Consider the following 12,693-nt stretch of genomic DNA (forward strand, 5'->3'; position numbering starts at 1 on the left):
TCATAAATTAAATAATAATAATAATTATTATTATTCCCCTGGCAGCACGTGAAGCTCTGGTTTAACAGCCAATCTATTAACCTTGGATCATGATAAGTGGGAGAGCTGAACCCCACCCCCCTCCAGTGATGTGTCCTCGTAAGTCACTTACTTTTCATCTTGTCCTTGGCTCCAGCAATCAGGTAGTAAAAGATGTGGAACGTCCTCTCGTCTCTGGCTTGGCGAATCGCTCGGGACTTCTCCAGCAGATCTGGTTTGCAGGGGGAGTTAAGAATTCTGGGGATACCACAGGTGTTCCCCTTGCCAGAACCTACCCTTCCTCCCCAATCCCTGCCTCACCAATTGCAGGGCGGGACATCTCATTTGAGCCTCACAAACTATCCTAGGAAGTAAATGCAAATATTATTTGTATTTTCAACATAGAGAAACAGAGGCTCAGGGAAAGAAGTCATTGTCCAAGAGCACACAGCTAGGAAGTGGCAAAGCAATGTCTGTGGTGGCCAAAAATACCCTGGGGTTTGACTTGCCTCGGGAAGGAGAATGGGAACACAGCCCTAATTCACCTAAGGGGAGAGCCCATTCTGCTGTGGTGCGGCATGGAGACCAGGGGGTCGCGGATTGCAGGGGATGGCACACGGGTGGCTGGGCTGTTGCACCAGATGGATTTCTTCACCCCCAAGTGCAATGTTGTAGGACATTGGGGCAGGCCCACCTGTGCTCTGCAAAGGTGGCAGTCTTGCCTTCCTGGAGACCTAAAACCAGCTAACAGTTGCCTCAGCTGCCCCAACCCACTTCCAACTGCGCATCCTTAGAAGCCTTGTTAAAATCCAGGGGCCAACCCATTGCTGGAGCTCTGAGTCTGCAGGTCTGGGGCAGGGCCGGAGGCCTGCATTTCTAACAAGCTCCCGGGTGACACAGGTACTGCTGGCCAGGCTACGTACTTTGCCGGCCACTGATCTAAAGGGCAGAAGCTGAGGCCAGAGGGAGGGCTCTCTGTCCGGGACTTGCCACAAATGTTTGATAGGAAATGAACAGCTGAGAAGTGTGAGTGGGGGCCGGAGAACAAGCTATAAAGCAGACTCTTCCCTGGGCTGGGGGAGGGCTGGCCATGCAGCTCCAAGATCGTGGGGCTCTCAGCCCATAGAGGGCCCCTGGTCTCAGAGAGGCTGGGCTGGTTGGTGGCTGGGGGCCTGCTTCCCCCAGAACACACAAGAAGCTGTTTCCTTACACCTAAAGAACCCGGATTCCACTGGCCCACCAGCACCCATGTCCTGGCATCAGCATCCCAGTGGCAGCTCAGGGCACGGCTGGGTCCTCTGCAGACACCGCATCCCCACCTCTCAGAGTAGGGCCAGAAGTAAATGAGATACTATGTCCCTAGGGCCCAGGCTGGCACCCAATGCACAGTGACCCCTGCGTAAGGTTAACGATCATAAAAATGTCACAACCCTTGGGCCAGAAGAGTTTCAGAATTTGCTAGACTTTGGACAGACCACTGTGGATATATGAGTATCATAGGACACTTTTTTAAAAAGATGTATTTATTTATTTATTCACTCAAGAGACACAGATTGAGAGGCAGAGACACAGGCAGAGGAAGGAACAGTCTCCTTGTGGGGAGTCTGATATGGGACTTGATCCCAGGACCCCAGGATCACGACCTGAGCCAAAGGCAGATGCTCAACCACTGAGCCACCCAGGTGCCCCCGTATGACACTCTCGATGGCTCCGAGGGACCCACCGATACAGCAAAAGGTGTCACTGCTCTCCTAAGGGGAATAGAGAGACACTACAAATTGCCTCTTGTGGGCTCAGTCGCTTTTACCACCAGCTGAGTTTTGGTTTTCAGAAGTTTCTGGATTTTAGAATCTGTGGGCCTGTATTGTAAGAGGCTTTGAAAGGAAACACTGCCCTGCATGGACTGACATGACAGAGTGGGGGAGAAGACACAATCTGATCCAGGGATCGGTGCTAGAAGACACAATCTGATCCAGGGAAGAAATGCTAGTCCCCCTGTGGCTTCAGCCAATTTTAACACAGTCACCCAGAGCCTGGTTCTCACGTGTGAATTTAAGGCACTAGCATTTGCTGTGGGCGCTTCTCTAGATGAATACTGACATTTTGCACCGTATGAATACTGATTTTCCAGGGAACAGAGTTTGGGTGGATTAAAATAGAAAATGACAAAAGTTGGGGGTGCCTGGGAGGTTCACTCTGTAGAGTAGCCGACCCTTGATTTCAGCTCAGGTGGTGCTCTCAGAGCCGGGAGATAGAGCCCCGTGTGGGGCTCCGTCCTCGGCAGGGAGTCTGCTGGAGAGTCTCCCCCTCCCTCTCCTGCCTCTGCCTCTCCCTGCCTACCCGCATGTGCTCTCTCTCTCTCTTAAAAAGAAAAAAAAGGCGGGGGGGATCCCTGGGTGGCTCAGAGGTTTAGTGTCTTCAGCCCAGGGCATCATCCTGGAGTCCCAGGATCGAGTCCCGCATCAGGCTCCTTGCAGGGAGCCTGCTTCTCCCTCTGCCTGTGTCTCTGCCTCTCACTGTGTGTGTCTCATGAATAAATAAAATCTTCTAAAAAATGAGAGAAATTAATGGTGGCGTAACAGCCACAGATGCTCACTGTGGGCCACACCCTGGGCCGAGGGCCATGCTCATCATTTCACTGAACCACAGTTTAACGGCAGCTCCACAAGTAGGGGCTGTTATCACCCCCATTTCACAGGGCAAAAGTGAGGCTCAGAGAGGCCAGGTGACTTGCCCCAGACCCCACAGCTAACACGGCAGAGCTGAGAATGAACTGAGACCCGAGGCACCCCCAAGTCCTCCCTCACCCAAGGCACCAAGATGCACTAGAACATTCCCTGGGATCCCATGAGTACCGAGCATGTGGTCCACAAGCGACTATAAAAATACAATGTTCTTGAGCCTGAGAGGCATCTGTTGTGCTTCTAAGTTGGTTGATCCCTGAACCACAGACTGGTCCCCGAGTCCAGAAATTTCTAAGTGGCTTCACTTTGCCATCCAGAGTCTCAAAAAGGCAGTGCTATAGGTCCTCTGCAGCACCGCTGTTCCTCTGGGCAAGTCCTGCCTCCACTAATTTCTTATCTTTGGGCTGGAAACTGGTTACAGACCAGCTCCCTAAGCAGGACAAGGGGGCCATGGCCCTGAAAGGATAAAGTGAAGGGGCAGCTGGGTGGCTCAGCGGTTGAGCATCTGCCTTCGGCTCAGGTTGTGATCCCGGGGTCCCAGGATCGAGTCCCACATCGGGCTCTCTGCATGGAGCCTACTTCTCCCTCTGCCTGTGTCTCTGCCTCTCTCTCTCTCTCTCTCTCTGTGTCTCTTATGAATAAATAAAATGGGATGAAAGAAAGAAAGAAAGAAAGAAAGAAAGAAAGAAAGAAAGAAAGAAAGAAAAAGAAAAAAGAAAGAAAGAGAAGGAAAGAAAGAGATCACATAAGAGCCGATACTCAGCCAGCCTTATCCTGTCCCTGGCGCAGTCCCAATTGCTTTTTTTGTGAATTAATTCACTTTATTCTCACAGCAGCTCTGTGAGGCAGGTACTGTTATCACCCCCATGAGTGATAACAGATGAGGCACAGAGATGTTGAGTAACTGGCACAAGGTCACCCAGCTAAGGAGAGGTCAACCCAGAACCACACGCAGGCTGCGTGGGGTTCACATTTGCGTGAACACCACGTGGAATGCCTGCTGTCAAGGGATAACAACTCCAGGGCAGATTTGTTCTGGAAGGAACCCAAGAGCCTGGGGGAGAGATGGGGGCAGCTCTTGCACCTTCCCAGGGCCTCTCGGGCTCGGGGCAGGAGGTGGGTTGCGGGGCAGGTGCCGTGTGACCTGGGCTCGGCAAAGGATACACGTCTCAATGTTGGCTCCCACGATGTAGCCGGTGACGTCGAAGTTGATGCGGATGAATTTGCCCTGCCAACAGGAAAACATAGTTCCTGGGGGGCTCCCCAGCCTCAGCTCCCCAAAATCAATTTCATTTGGCTCTTGCAATGCCCCTCAGCTGGTCATGGTTATCCCCATTTAATTATTTTATTTTGGGGGTTATCCCCATTTTAAAGATGGGCAAAGTGAGGCTGAGAGAGGCAATGTGACCTGCCCAATGGGACAGTGCTCTTAAGAGGTAGAGTCACAGTAAGGAGGAGGTAAGTTTTGTGGCTGGAGGACTCCCTCCCTGCCCCCTGCCCAGATGCATGCTGGCCCCACCACGATCCACCAGGCTCCAGTTAATCCAGCTGGGAATCAAGCCTCCTCTTTGGGTGAGCCATGTCTTCATGTCATTAACCACCCACTTTTGGGGTTCTCCTGCCCCCTCTGGGGCTCAAGGGGGAGAGGGAGCCCCTTGGAGTCTGCAGAAGCATGGGTGGGAAGGTGGCACCTCTTGCCCCATTGACTTTCAGCTCCCCAACTAGACCACAAGCCTCATGAAGGCTGGAACCACTTCTGAATTGTCTGCTACAACCCTGTGAGCCTGGCTCAGCATCTGGTCTACAGCAAATGATTAACAAAAACCAACAGAGCAAACAAAAAAGCAAGAAGATGGTGCATGTAACCATGTACAAATGACTATACACAGCAGGTGCCTACTAAACACTTGCTGAAGGATGTATGTGCCTCGTACCTAGTGAGGGCTCAATTCGTGTTTTGCTGATTAAATGAATGAGTATTAAGTTTCTAGCACCTACTAGGTGTTCAGTAAATATTTACTGAATAAACATCAAGGGACGCCTGGGTGGGTCAGCGGTTGAGTGTCTGCCTTCAGCTCAAGGTGTGATCCCAGAGTCCCGGGATCGGGTCCCGCACAGGGCTCCCTGCACGGAGCCTGCTTCTCCCTCTGCCTGTGTCTCTGCCTCTCTCTGTGTCTCATGAAAAAATAAATAAAATCATTTTTTTTAAAAGAATAAATGTCAAATGCCTCAGAGGTGCCTAGTATCCAGCAGATGCTCAGTGGATACCTGTGAAGTGAATGAGTGAATGAATGAAGGGATGCGTGGCAGGAGCCCTTGCAGCGTGGTAAGGTCACAACAGGACTGAAGATGCAGAGCCATACGCTGCTGGGACATGCACCCCCGCATCCTGCCTCGGACTCTCCCCCCTTCTCTGGCGGGAGAGGACACCGCAGGGGTTTTGCTACTTACGAATCGTGAGGAGTTGTCGTTCTTGACCGTCTTGGCATTGCCAAAAGCCTCCAGAATCGGGTTTGCTTGTAGAAGCTGCTTTTCCAGCTCACCCTGGAATTTATTCACGTCTAGTTAGTGGAGAAAGTAGCCCAGGCGCTCAGGGTCCTGCGGTGGACAGAGGCCGTCCCCGAACTCGGCCCCTTCCCTGCAGCTTCTCTCCTATCCTGTCTCCTGCCCGGGTCGACACTCCAAAACTAGTGGCCAGGTCTGCTCAAGGATTTCAGAAGACAAGCAAGTGGCCGGGCTGTCTCACAGCTGGGACCTCTGTTCCCTAGGAAGGGCGCTTTCTGACCAGGGCTTGCTCATCTGTGCAGCGTTACTTCTGCACGTTCTTTCCCCGGGCCTCCGTCGACCAGGAGGGCAACACGGGGAGCTGTCCCTAAAGGGACAAGACGGGAAGCTGCTACTTATTTCTACATTCATTCCCTCACGCGCCCTGCTCCTCTGCCAAGACGAAAGGAAGATGTCACCTCCGTGAAAGTCCCGGGCACAAAGTTGAGGACGTCATCTACACGGTAATGAACTGCGCTCCTAGGAGCTGTGCAGTGCACAACCTGCCCTGCTGTCCGTGGCAGTCCTGCTGCTGCGCACGTTTAATCGGCAGCTGTCTTTAAGCTGACCTCTACATTCCTTCTCCTGAGGGGTTTAGTGTAATTTTTTTTTTTTTTAAGTTGCAAGTTTCCTCTTCTCGGGCCTAGTTTTCTGAAGTCTTTTATGGAAGACCAATAAGGAATGCACAAAACCCACCGGGAATCGTCTTAACCGAACTGCAGAACAAAGCCTCAAAGCAGGTCGCCTGAGCTCCATTCATCAGGTTAAATGCAGCGGAGGCTGTCCACAGCCCACCGGCCCCCTCCGAGGGGGCTCCTGTGCACAGACGCGGTCACGTGATTAATCGTGGCAGAAAAGGGCCAACGAGGTAAGTCATGCCAGGAAAGCGATGAGCTGCTTTTGCCTAGCCCGGAAACATGGCAGTTGCAGACCGGCCCAGTGGCCTCCCCATCCAAGCCCTTCCTCCAGGCCCCCCTGGGACCCGAGGGTTTCCTCTTGTCCCCTTGTCCCCTCTGCCGAGCTCCCTGCCCCTGTCCTCAGGCCAGTGGGACTGGGCTTAAAAAAAAAAAAAAAAAAAAAAAAAGCTGGGAAGGTTCTAGAGGGGAGGGGGAGCGCTCAGCTTGCTGCCTGGGCCTCTGTCCACTAGGAGGGCATCACGGGTAGCTGTCCCGGAAGGGACAAAACAGGAAGCTGCTACTTATTTCTGCATTTATTCCTTCATACGCCCTCAAAGATGAAATGAAGGTGTCACCTCCATGAAAATCTTGGGCACGAGTAAAATTCCCATAACTGGGATCCGTGGGAATCTGCAAGGAGGGCAAAGGGCTAAAGGGATTACTACTGTCAACACAAACTTGGGGTCCCCGTGTGCCCCCAAAAAAGGTTCCCTGTCTAGAATGGGAATTCTGGCTGACGGGGACAAAAAAAAAAAAAAAAAAAAAGATTCTTCTCGGGAGAGCTTTAAACATGGACATCTGGTTCCAACTGCTCATTGTATGGACGATGAGAACCGTGGCCCAGAGAAGTTAAGTGACTTGGCCAGGGTCACACAGGAGCAGATCCCAAATAAGAATCCCGACTCTCCTTCTGATCCATCCAGGACATTGCCTCCCAGCGTCTAACTAGGACGGAGTGAGTGTGACCCCAGCCCTGGATGCTAGGACCTCTGAGGATCTCTTGCAGAATGGGACCCATATGCCAGCCCCCCCACCCCAAGCTCTGCGTTAGAGAGGAGTTCATGTCTGCAGAGGTCCAGGCAGGGGACCCTGTCGTGTGCCGCATAGCTGGGGCCTTACCGTGCCACCAAAGCTAGTGCATCGCAAACTCCAAGTCTCCCGTGTCCGGAGCCTTGGGTCAAGCAACCGGCATGCAAAGACAGACACGCACTGCACACACATGCACGAGGACACACCGGTGTGCGGGGGCCAGGGCTCGGGGGAGAAATTCAGGGATGACGGCAGGGAGGAGGGGGAGGGAGGCATGCCACAGCAGTGCCATTAACCGACTGTCAATCAAGCCAGGGAAGCTTCAGGGCCAGACAGTCCTAAAACGCTCAACCAGATGGGACAGACGTTTCTAGGGCGGTCCAGTTCGGGGGGGTCCCGGCGGAGGATGCATTGGTGGGAAAGGGTGGGGGGTTCATTCTGAACCAGGGACATCCATTCCAGGCTGGAGGCCCCCCCGGGGCATTCTGGTGGGGGCCCTGCGGCGGGCGAATGTGCCCAAAACCACACGCTGGCGTCGGACCCCCACCGGACGGTCCTTTGGTGAGCTTGTCGGTTTGGACTGTGACACTCGGGGGCCCCGCCCCTTCTACCATCAGCTATGGGACTCAGTGGGTGCAACAGGAGCATGCAGATCTAAATACACTCCGTGCCTCCCGTACACACCAGGAAAACACTCCCAGTTACTCACGTAGGCAAGAGCTGGGCCTTGCTGTAGTTGAACAATATGGTATAAAACAAATATCAGTGTCATTCCAATCACGTGCACATCAGGGGCAGGAAAATGAAGATTTCAATACCCCCAGCCCCACCCACCACCCACCCTGACCCCAGACAGCCTGGATCCCCCAGAGTAACCGGAGAGGCAGCAACTTTTCTTTGATTCAGTTTCCTTTCCATTCCGGCTCGTTCCTTTTAAGAATTTCCCAGAGATGCAGACATCTCGAAAGGTTTTGTGACGGTGGGGGAGGCGGGGGGGGGACCAATAACAGATTAAAATGTGACCAACAAGATGCTGTCTGAGACAGGTTTGCAGACGTGGAGGAGAAAAGTGTCCGGCACATCGCAGGCACAGGGGAGAGATCAGTCATTATTAAGTGTTCTCATCTCTTAGGTTTACGGTTACAGGGAAAGACGACGCAGCGAAAAGCCACATTCACTGCCACGCAAACTTAACCGCAGGATGGTGTGTTCCAACACGTTGTGCCAGAGACGGCTTGGAAATGCTGGATTTCCTGCATCTGTGGCAGGGAGGAGGGCTCCCCCAGCCACGAGCGGCGCCTGCCCCAGACCTCCGAGAGCCTCCAGACGGGCCGTCTCTGTGACAGCTCCTGCGATGGCAGGAGCCGTGACACCCGAAGCCGTCTCCAGGCCACCAATCTGCTGTCGCCCCAGCCCCAAACCTTCAGACAGAGGCGCCAGCAAGTCCTTCAAGCAGCCCCACTGCATGTCCCCTCCTCGGGGACAGATGAGGCCAGGCCAAGACAGAGGAGGACAGAGAGGGGGATGGACCCAAGGTGGGATGATGCTAGAAACTTGCTCTTCTTTTCCTTCCGAGCCCCCCAACTGCGTCACTGTGGGTTTATCTGAATGGTCATTTGTCAGCGATCTCTCTTCCCCACCCACCTAGAAGCCCGGGTGAACAGAATGACAGCATTGCTCGGATGCAGGGCTGGACCCCATCCTACGATGCCCGGCACACAGTGGATGCTCAGTCAAGTGCACTGGACCAAAGCCCAGAGCCGAGTGACACTGATATTCCCAGCCCCTGGGGTCTCAGTCAAAGGAGCACGCGGAGGAGCGACAGGTGTGTCTCGGTCCTACAGAGTTTACATTTACAGTGGTGGTTCCCAGCCGGGGGCAATTGGGTACCCCGAGAGGACCCCTGGTGATGCTCGTAGATGTTTCTGGTTGTCACAGCTTGGTGGAGGGCTTGCTACAAGCATCTTGTGCGGAGAGGCCAGGATGCTGCTCAAAGTCCTACAGTGCATGAGGCAGCTCCCCAACCCCCACAAAACTATCTGGTCCCAAATGACAATGACACCACTAGCGGGAAGCCCTGATGTGAAGCAAGACTCCTCACTGTGGTAGGAGAGGCCTCATCCCATGTCATGAGGCGGGACCCCTCAGGATGATGATCCTGGCCAAGACGAGGGATGGGCCAGACCCCTAGGGCCCACCCAGTTAGACCCCTCTTGTGAGTTGCGGGGCAAGGGGCCTGTTAAATACGGGCCTTCTCAATGGAACCCAGAGACCCGGGCACCGTGGCTCGGCCACTGAGCAGGGGCCGCACTCACCGTGATGCTCGTGTCCTTCTTGCCCTTGTGGGAGGAGGCCACCACGGCCAGGTACTGGATGACTTTCTTGGTGTTTTCTGTTTTCCCGGCTCCAGACTCCCCTCTGAAAGACACGGGAACAGTGAGCCCCTGGAAATAACCCTATCCTCGTTCTACAGCTTGGGGCCGTTCGCCAGGTCGGGCAGGTGAGGCTCCCACAGGAGGGGAGGTGACTCGCCCATGGTCAGGCCGCTGGCACACAGCTGCGTCACACCAAAAACACTAGCCACCACCTCAGTGTACTCCTCCCGAGAGGATGCAGGAGAGGACTCGGAGGAACAGAGTCAAAGAGGAAAACAGAGTTTGCCCTACCAAGGTCCAAACTTAGGTTTATTTGCAATCATCGATTTTTTGTTTAAAATACTTAATTATCTTTAGAGCATTTTCTAGGTTTACACTGGGCACTCAGTTCTCATATCCCCCTGTCCCTTCCTGTATGGCCTCCCCTACTACCAACACCCCCGAGGAGACGGGTACATTGTTCTAATCAATGAACAGACCTATCATCACCCAAAGTCCAGCATTGACACTAGGTGTCACTTTTGGCACCGGACGTTCTATGGGTTTGGACACACGTGTGATGATGCGAGTCCATCACTATAGTGCCACACGGAATCGTTTCTCTGCAAATCATCTACTTTTAAGACATCACTAGCTTTGTTTACAGATAGAAAGATCAGGGCACCTGGGTGGCTCAGCAGTTGAGCATCTGCCTTTGGCTCAGGAAGTGATTCCGGGGTCCCGGGATCCAGTCCCACATCGGGCTCCCCACAAGGAGCCTGCTTCTCCCTCTGCCTGTGTCTCTGCCTCTCTCTCTGTGTCTCTCATGAATAAATAAATAAAATTAAAAAATAAAAAGATCAGGCAAAGGGCAGCCTTCCAGGAAGGAAATAGATACCTCTCAGAGTGCCAGACCCAAAGGCAAAAGTTTTAGAAGCTTCCCTTACAGATTATCCTACCAGCCATTGGGCAGATATAAGTCCCTTCATCCTCTGCAGAAGCCCACTCTGTTTGTAAGGTGGTTAGCTAAGGATCTGAGTCAAGAATCAAAGAATAAACCTGGCTGCGGCAATTTAGGCTAAAGTGTAAATGACTGATATGTTTAGCTGACATTAGCTGTCTTTTCAAAAGAGCACTCCCAGAATATGGCAGGGTTTTTTTGTTTTTTGTTTTAAATCAAATGGCCTCCTTGAACCACCTGCCTCTCTTGGCCACAAAGATCATCATGGTGGGATTGTGTCACCCGAGGGCTCCAGATACCAACTCTGTTTTGTTTTGTTTTGTTTAAGATTTTACGTATTTATTAAGGAGAGACACACAGACAGAGGCAGAGACACAGGCAGAGGGAGAAGCAGGCTCCCTGCAGGAATCCCGAAGTGGGACTTGATCCTGGGACTCCGGGATCACACCCTGAGCCAAAGGTAGGCGCTCAATCGCTGAGCCACCCAGGCGTCCCCAGATACGGACTCTGACTTCCACTCTTCCAGATAAATTGGAAGGACAGGGCCTCCGCCAAAACCCTTCTCATCCTCCCTTCTCATCCTCCTCTCCCAGTTTTCCTCTTTTGTTTGCCTTTATTTGCCTAGACGCTCACATTTTCTGAGCTCACTGAATATACTGAAACACAAGAGATACTTTTTTTTTTTTAAGTCTGGAAAAGAATGTGTCTATGGCGAGGTCAGCTCAGGGCTCTCCACGCTGAACCAGTGCCACAGCACTAGTGCGGTCCTTGTTCTTTTTCCTAATTAGGAAAGAAAGAAATTAATTTGCCCTGCCAAGCACCCGTTAACAACTTTGCTCATGGCTAAAAAAGAAAGAAAGAAAGAAACACGCGCCCTGAATTTCTGAACCTAGTGCTGTGGGCCCCAATGTCCGGACATCAAGTGTCTGATCTCCAGGAATGCTGGCCTTAGTCCGGCCCTCTCCCTCTTTCTAATGGTTTTATCCCAGTGGCCAGATCCTTTCATGTGGTCTCAGAGGCACTTTGTGAGTGGGGGACCGTAGAGTCATTACCCCTATTTCTTGAGGAAGAAGCAGAATCCAAATCAAAAAAAGAATTTTTTTTGTAATTTTTAAAAAGGATTTTATTTGTTCATAAGAGACACAGGGAGAGAGAGAGAGGCAGAGACACAGGCAGAGGGAGAAGCAGGCTCCATGCAGGGAGCCCGATGCGGGACTCGATCCCAGGTCTCCAGGATTGGGCCCTGGGCTGAAGGTGGTGCTAAACTGCTGAGCCACCCGGGCTGCCCTTTTTTTGTAATTTTAAGGAGAGAACTGACTTTTTAAGGGGAGTAGAGACCTCATGCTAATTGTTTCACATGCATTATCTCCTTTACCTTCCCCCTTCCCCGATCCTAAAGGTAGGACGTACCACTTCTGGGTTATTATAGAAGAGGAACTCTGGCCCAGAGTAGGTAAGCACCTTGCCCTAGGTCACACAGCAAGGCAAGGGACAGTCAGAACTGAAAGTCAGGTCTCTGATTCCAATGCAATCAGGACTCTTTCTACTGTGTCTCACCCAGTCATTCTACAACTCAGGCCCACTCCTCCAGGAACTTGCTTTCTAAGGCCAGAGGAACCAATGAACCAAGCCATTCAGTCATTCACACCTTAGTATGAATTACTTCAATCAGGCTAACATTGGAATGCTTGACAGACGTCACCCTGACTGAAGGGGTAGGTTCTGACCAGAGCAAGAGGAAGGAGAGAAAATATGAGCATGGGAAGCCACCTTTATAGGTGGTCCTGTGGCTATTCAGATCCAAGACAGTACACACTGTGTCCAGATCCCCAGATCCTCCCCTTTCCCACAATAATCTCATTTTCCAATCTCATTTTCAGCCTCTTCCACCTCATCCCTTCTACAACAAAGATATTGTCATGACCATGACCACGGCCCTGGCCCTTGACCTAAGGAGGGAGGGGAAGTGGGACATATACTCTGGGAATCTGCTTCTCCCCATGTGGGCTGCTTGGCTCAACAGTTTCCAAGTTTTATTGATAAAAATAAATTGTCCTGGGAGGTTGTGCCAAAGAAAACTCCAGAGCTCCAGGCCCACGGGTGTCTGAAGATTGATGTGCTCAGGACTGCTTTAGAAACATTAATGTCTTTGCTTTTCTGATCCCTGAACTCCGGGGGTGAAGATGCCTTCCTGATCGGAGCGCCCAAGACCTCTGTCCTGTTTTGTAGGGAACTTGGCGCCCAGTTCCTTGCTCGTGACCATATAAGGCCTCCTGGCCTCGTAATCCTCCCCCTGCCAAGTCCTGCCCCAGCGGCAATGGGCACTTTAACCCCAGCTAGGCTGGCTTCACGGGAGGGCCCTGTGCTTGACTTTGTGCTCTGATGTTGCCATCTTGAAATTATTATTTTTTTAATATTATCTATTT

At 52.2% G+C, this 12,693-nt stretch overlaps 1 protein-coding gene across 4 annotated transcripts in view; it reads right to left on the bottom strand.

Moving 5' to 3' along the window:
* Nucleotides 1–12,693, bottom strand: part of MYH11 (myosin heavy chain 11) — a 115,286-nt gene that overhangs the window by 51,284 nt on the left and 51,309 nt on the right. For 2 of the 4 annotated variants that reach the window (XM_072835894.1, XM_072835896.1), the window contains exons 5-9: nt 9,268–9,370; nt 7,662–7,682; nt 5,154–5,246; nt 3,867–3,930; nt 152–250 (exon numbers count right to left, since the gene is read on the bottom strand). In XM_072835894.1, the coding sequence (XP_072691995.1) occupies nt 152–250; nt 3,867–3,930; nt 5,154–5,246; nt 7,662–7,682; nt 9,268–9,370 (380 nt within the window). The remainder of the gene's footprint in view (nt 1–151; nt 251–3,866; nt 3,931–5,153; nt 5,247–7,661; nt 7,683–9,267; nt 9,371–12,693) is intronic. The other 2 variants (XM_072835895.1, XM_072835897.1) reach the window with 1 other exon arrangement.

Source organism: Canis lupus, chromosome 8 (genome assembly GCF_048164855.1).
Source record: "Canis lupus baileyi chromosome 8, mCanLup2.hap1, whole genome shotgun sequence".
In the NCBI taxonomy this organism is placed as follows: domain Eukaryota; kingdom Metazoa; phylum Chordata; class Mammalia; order Carnivora; family Canidae; genus Canis; species Canis lupus.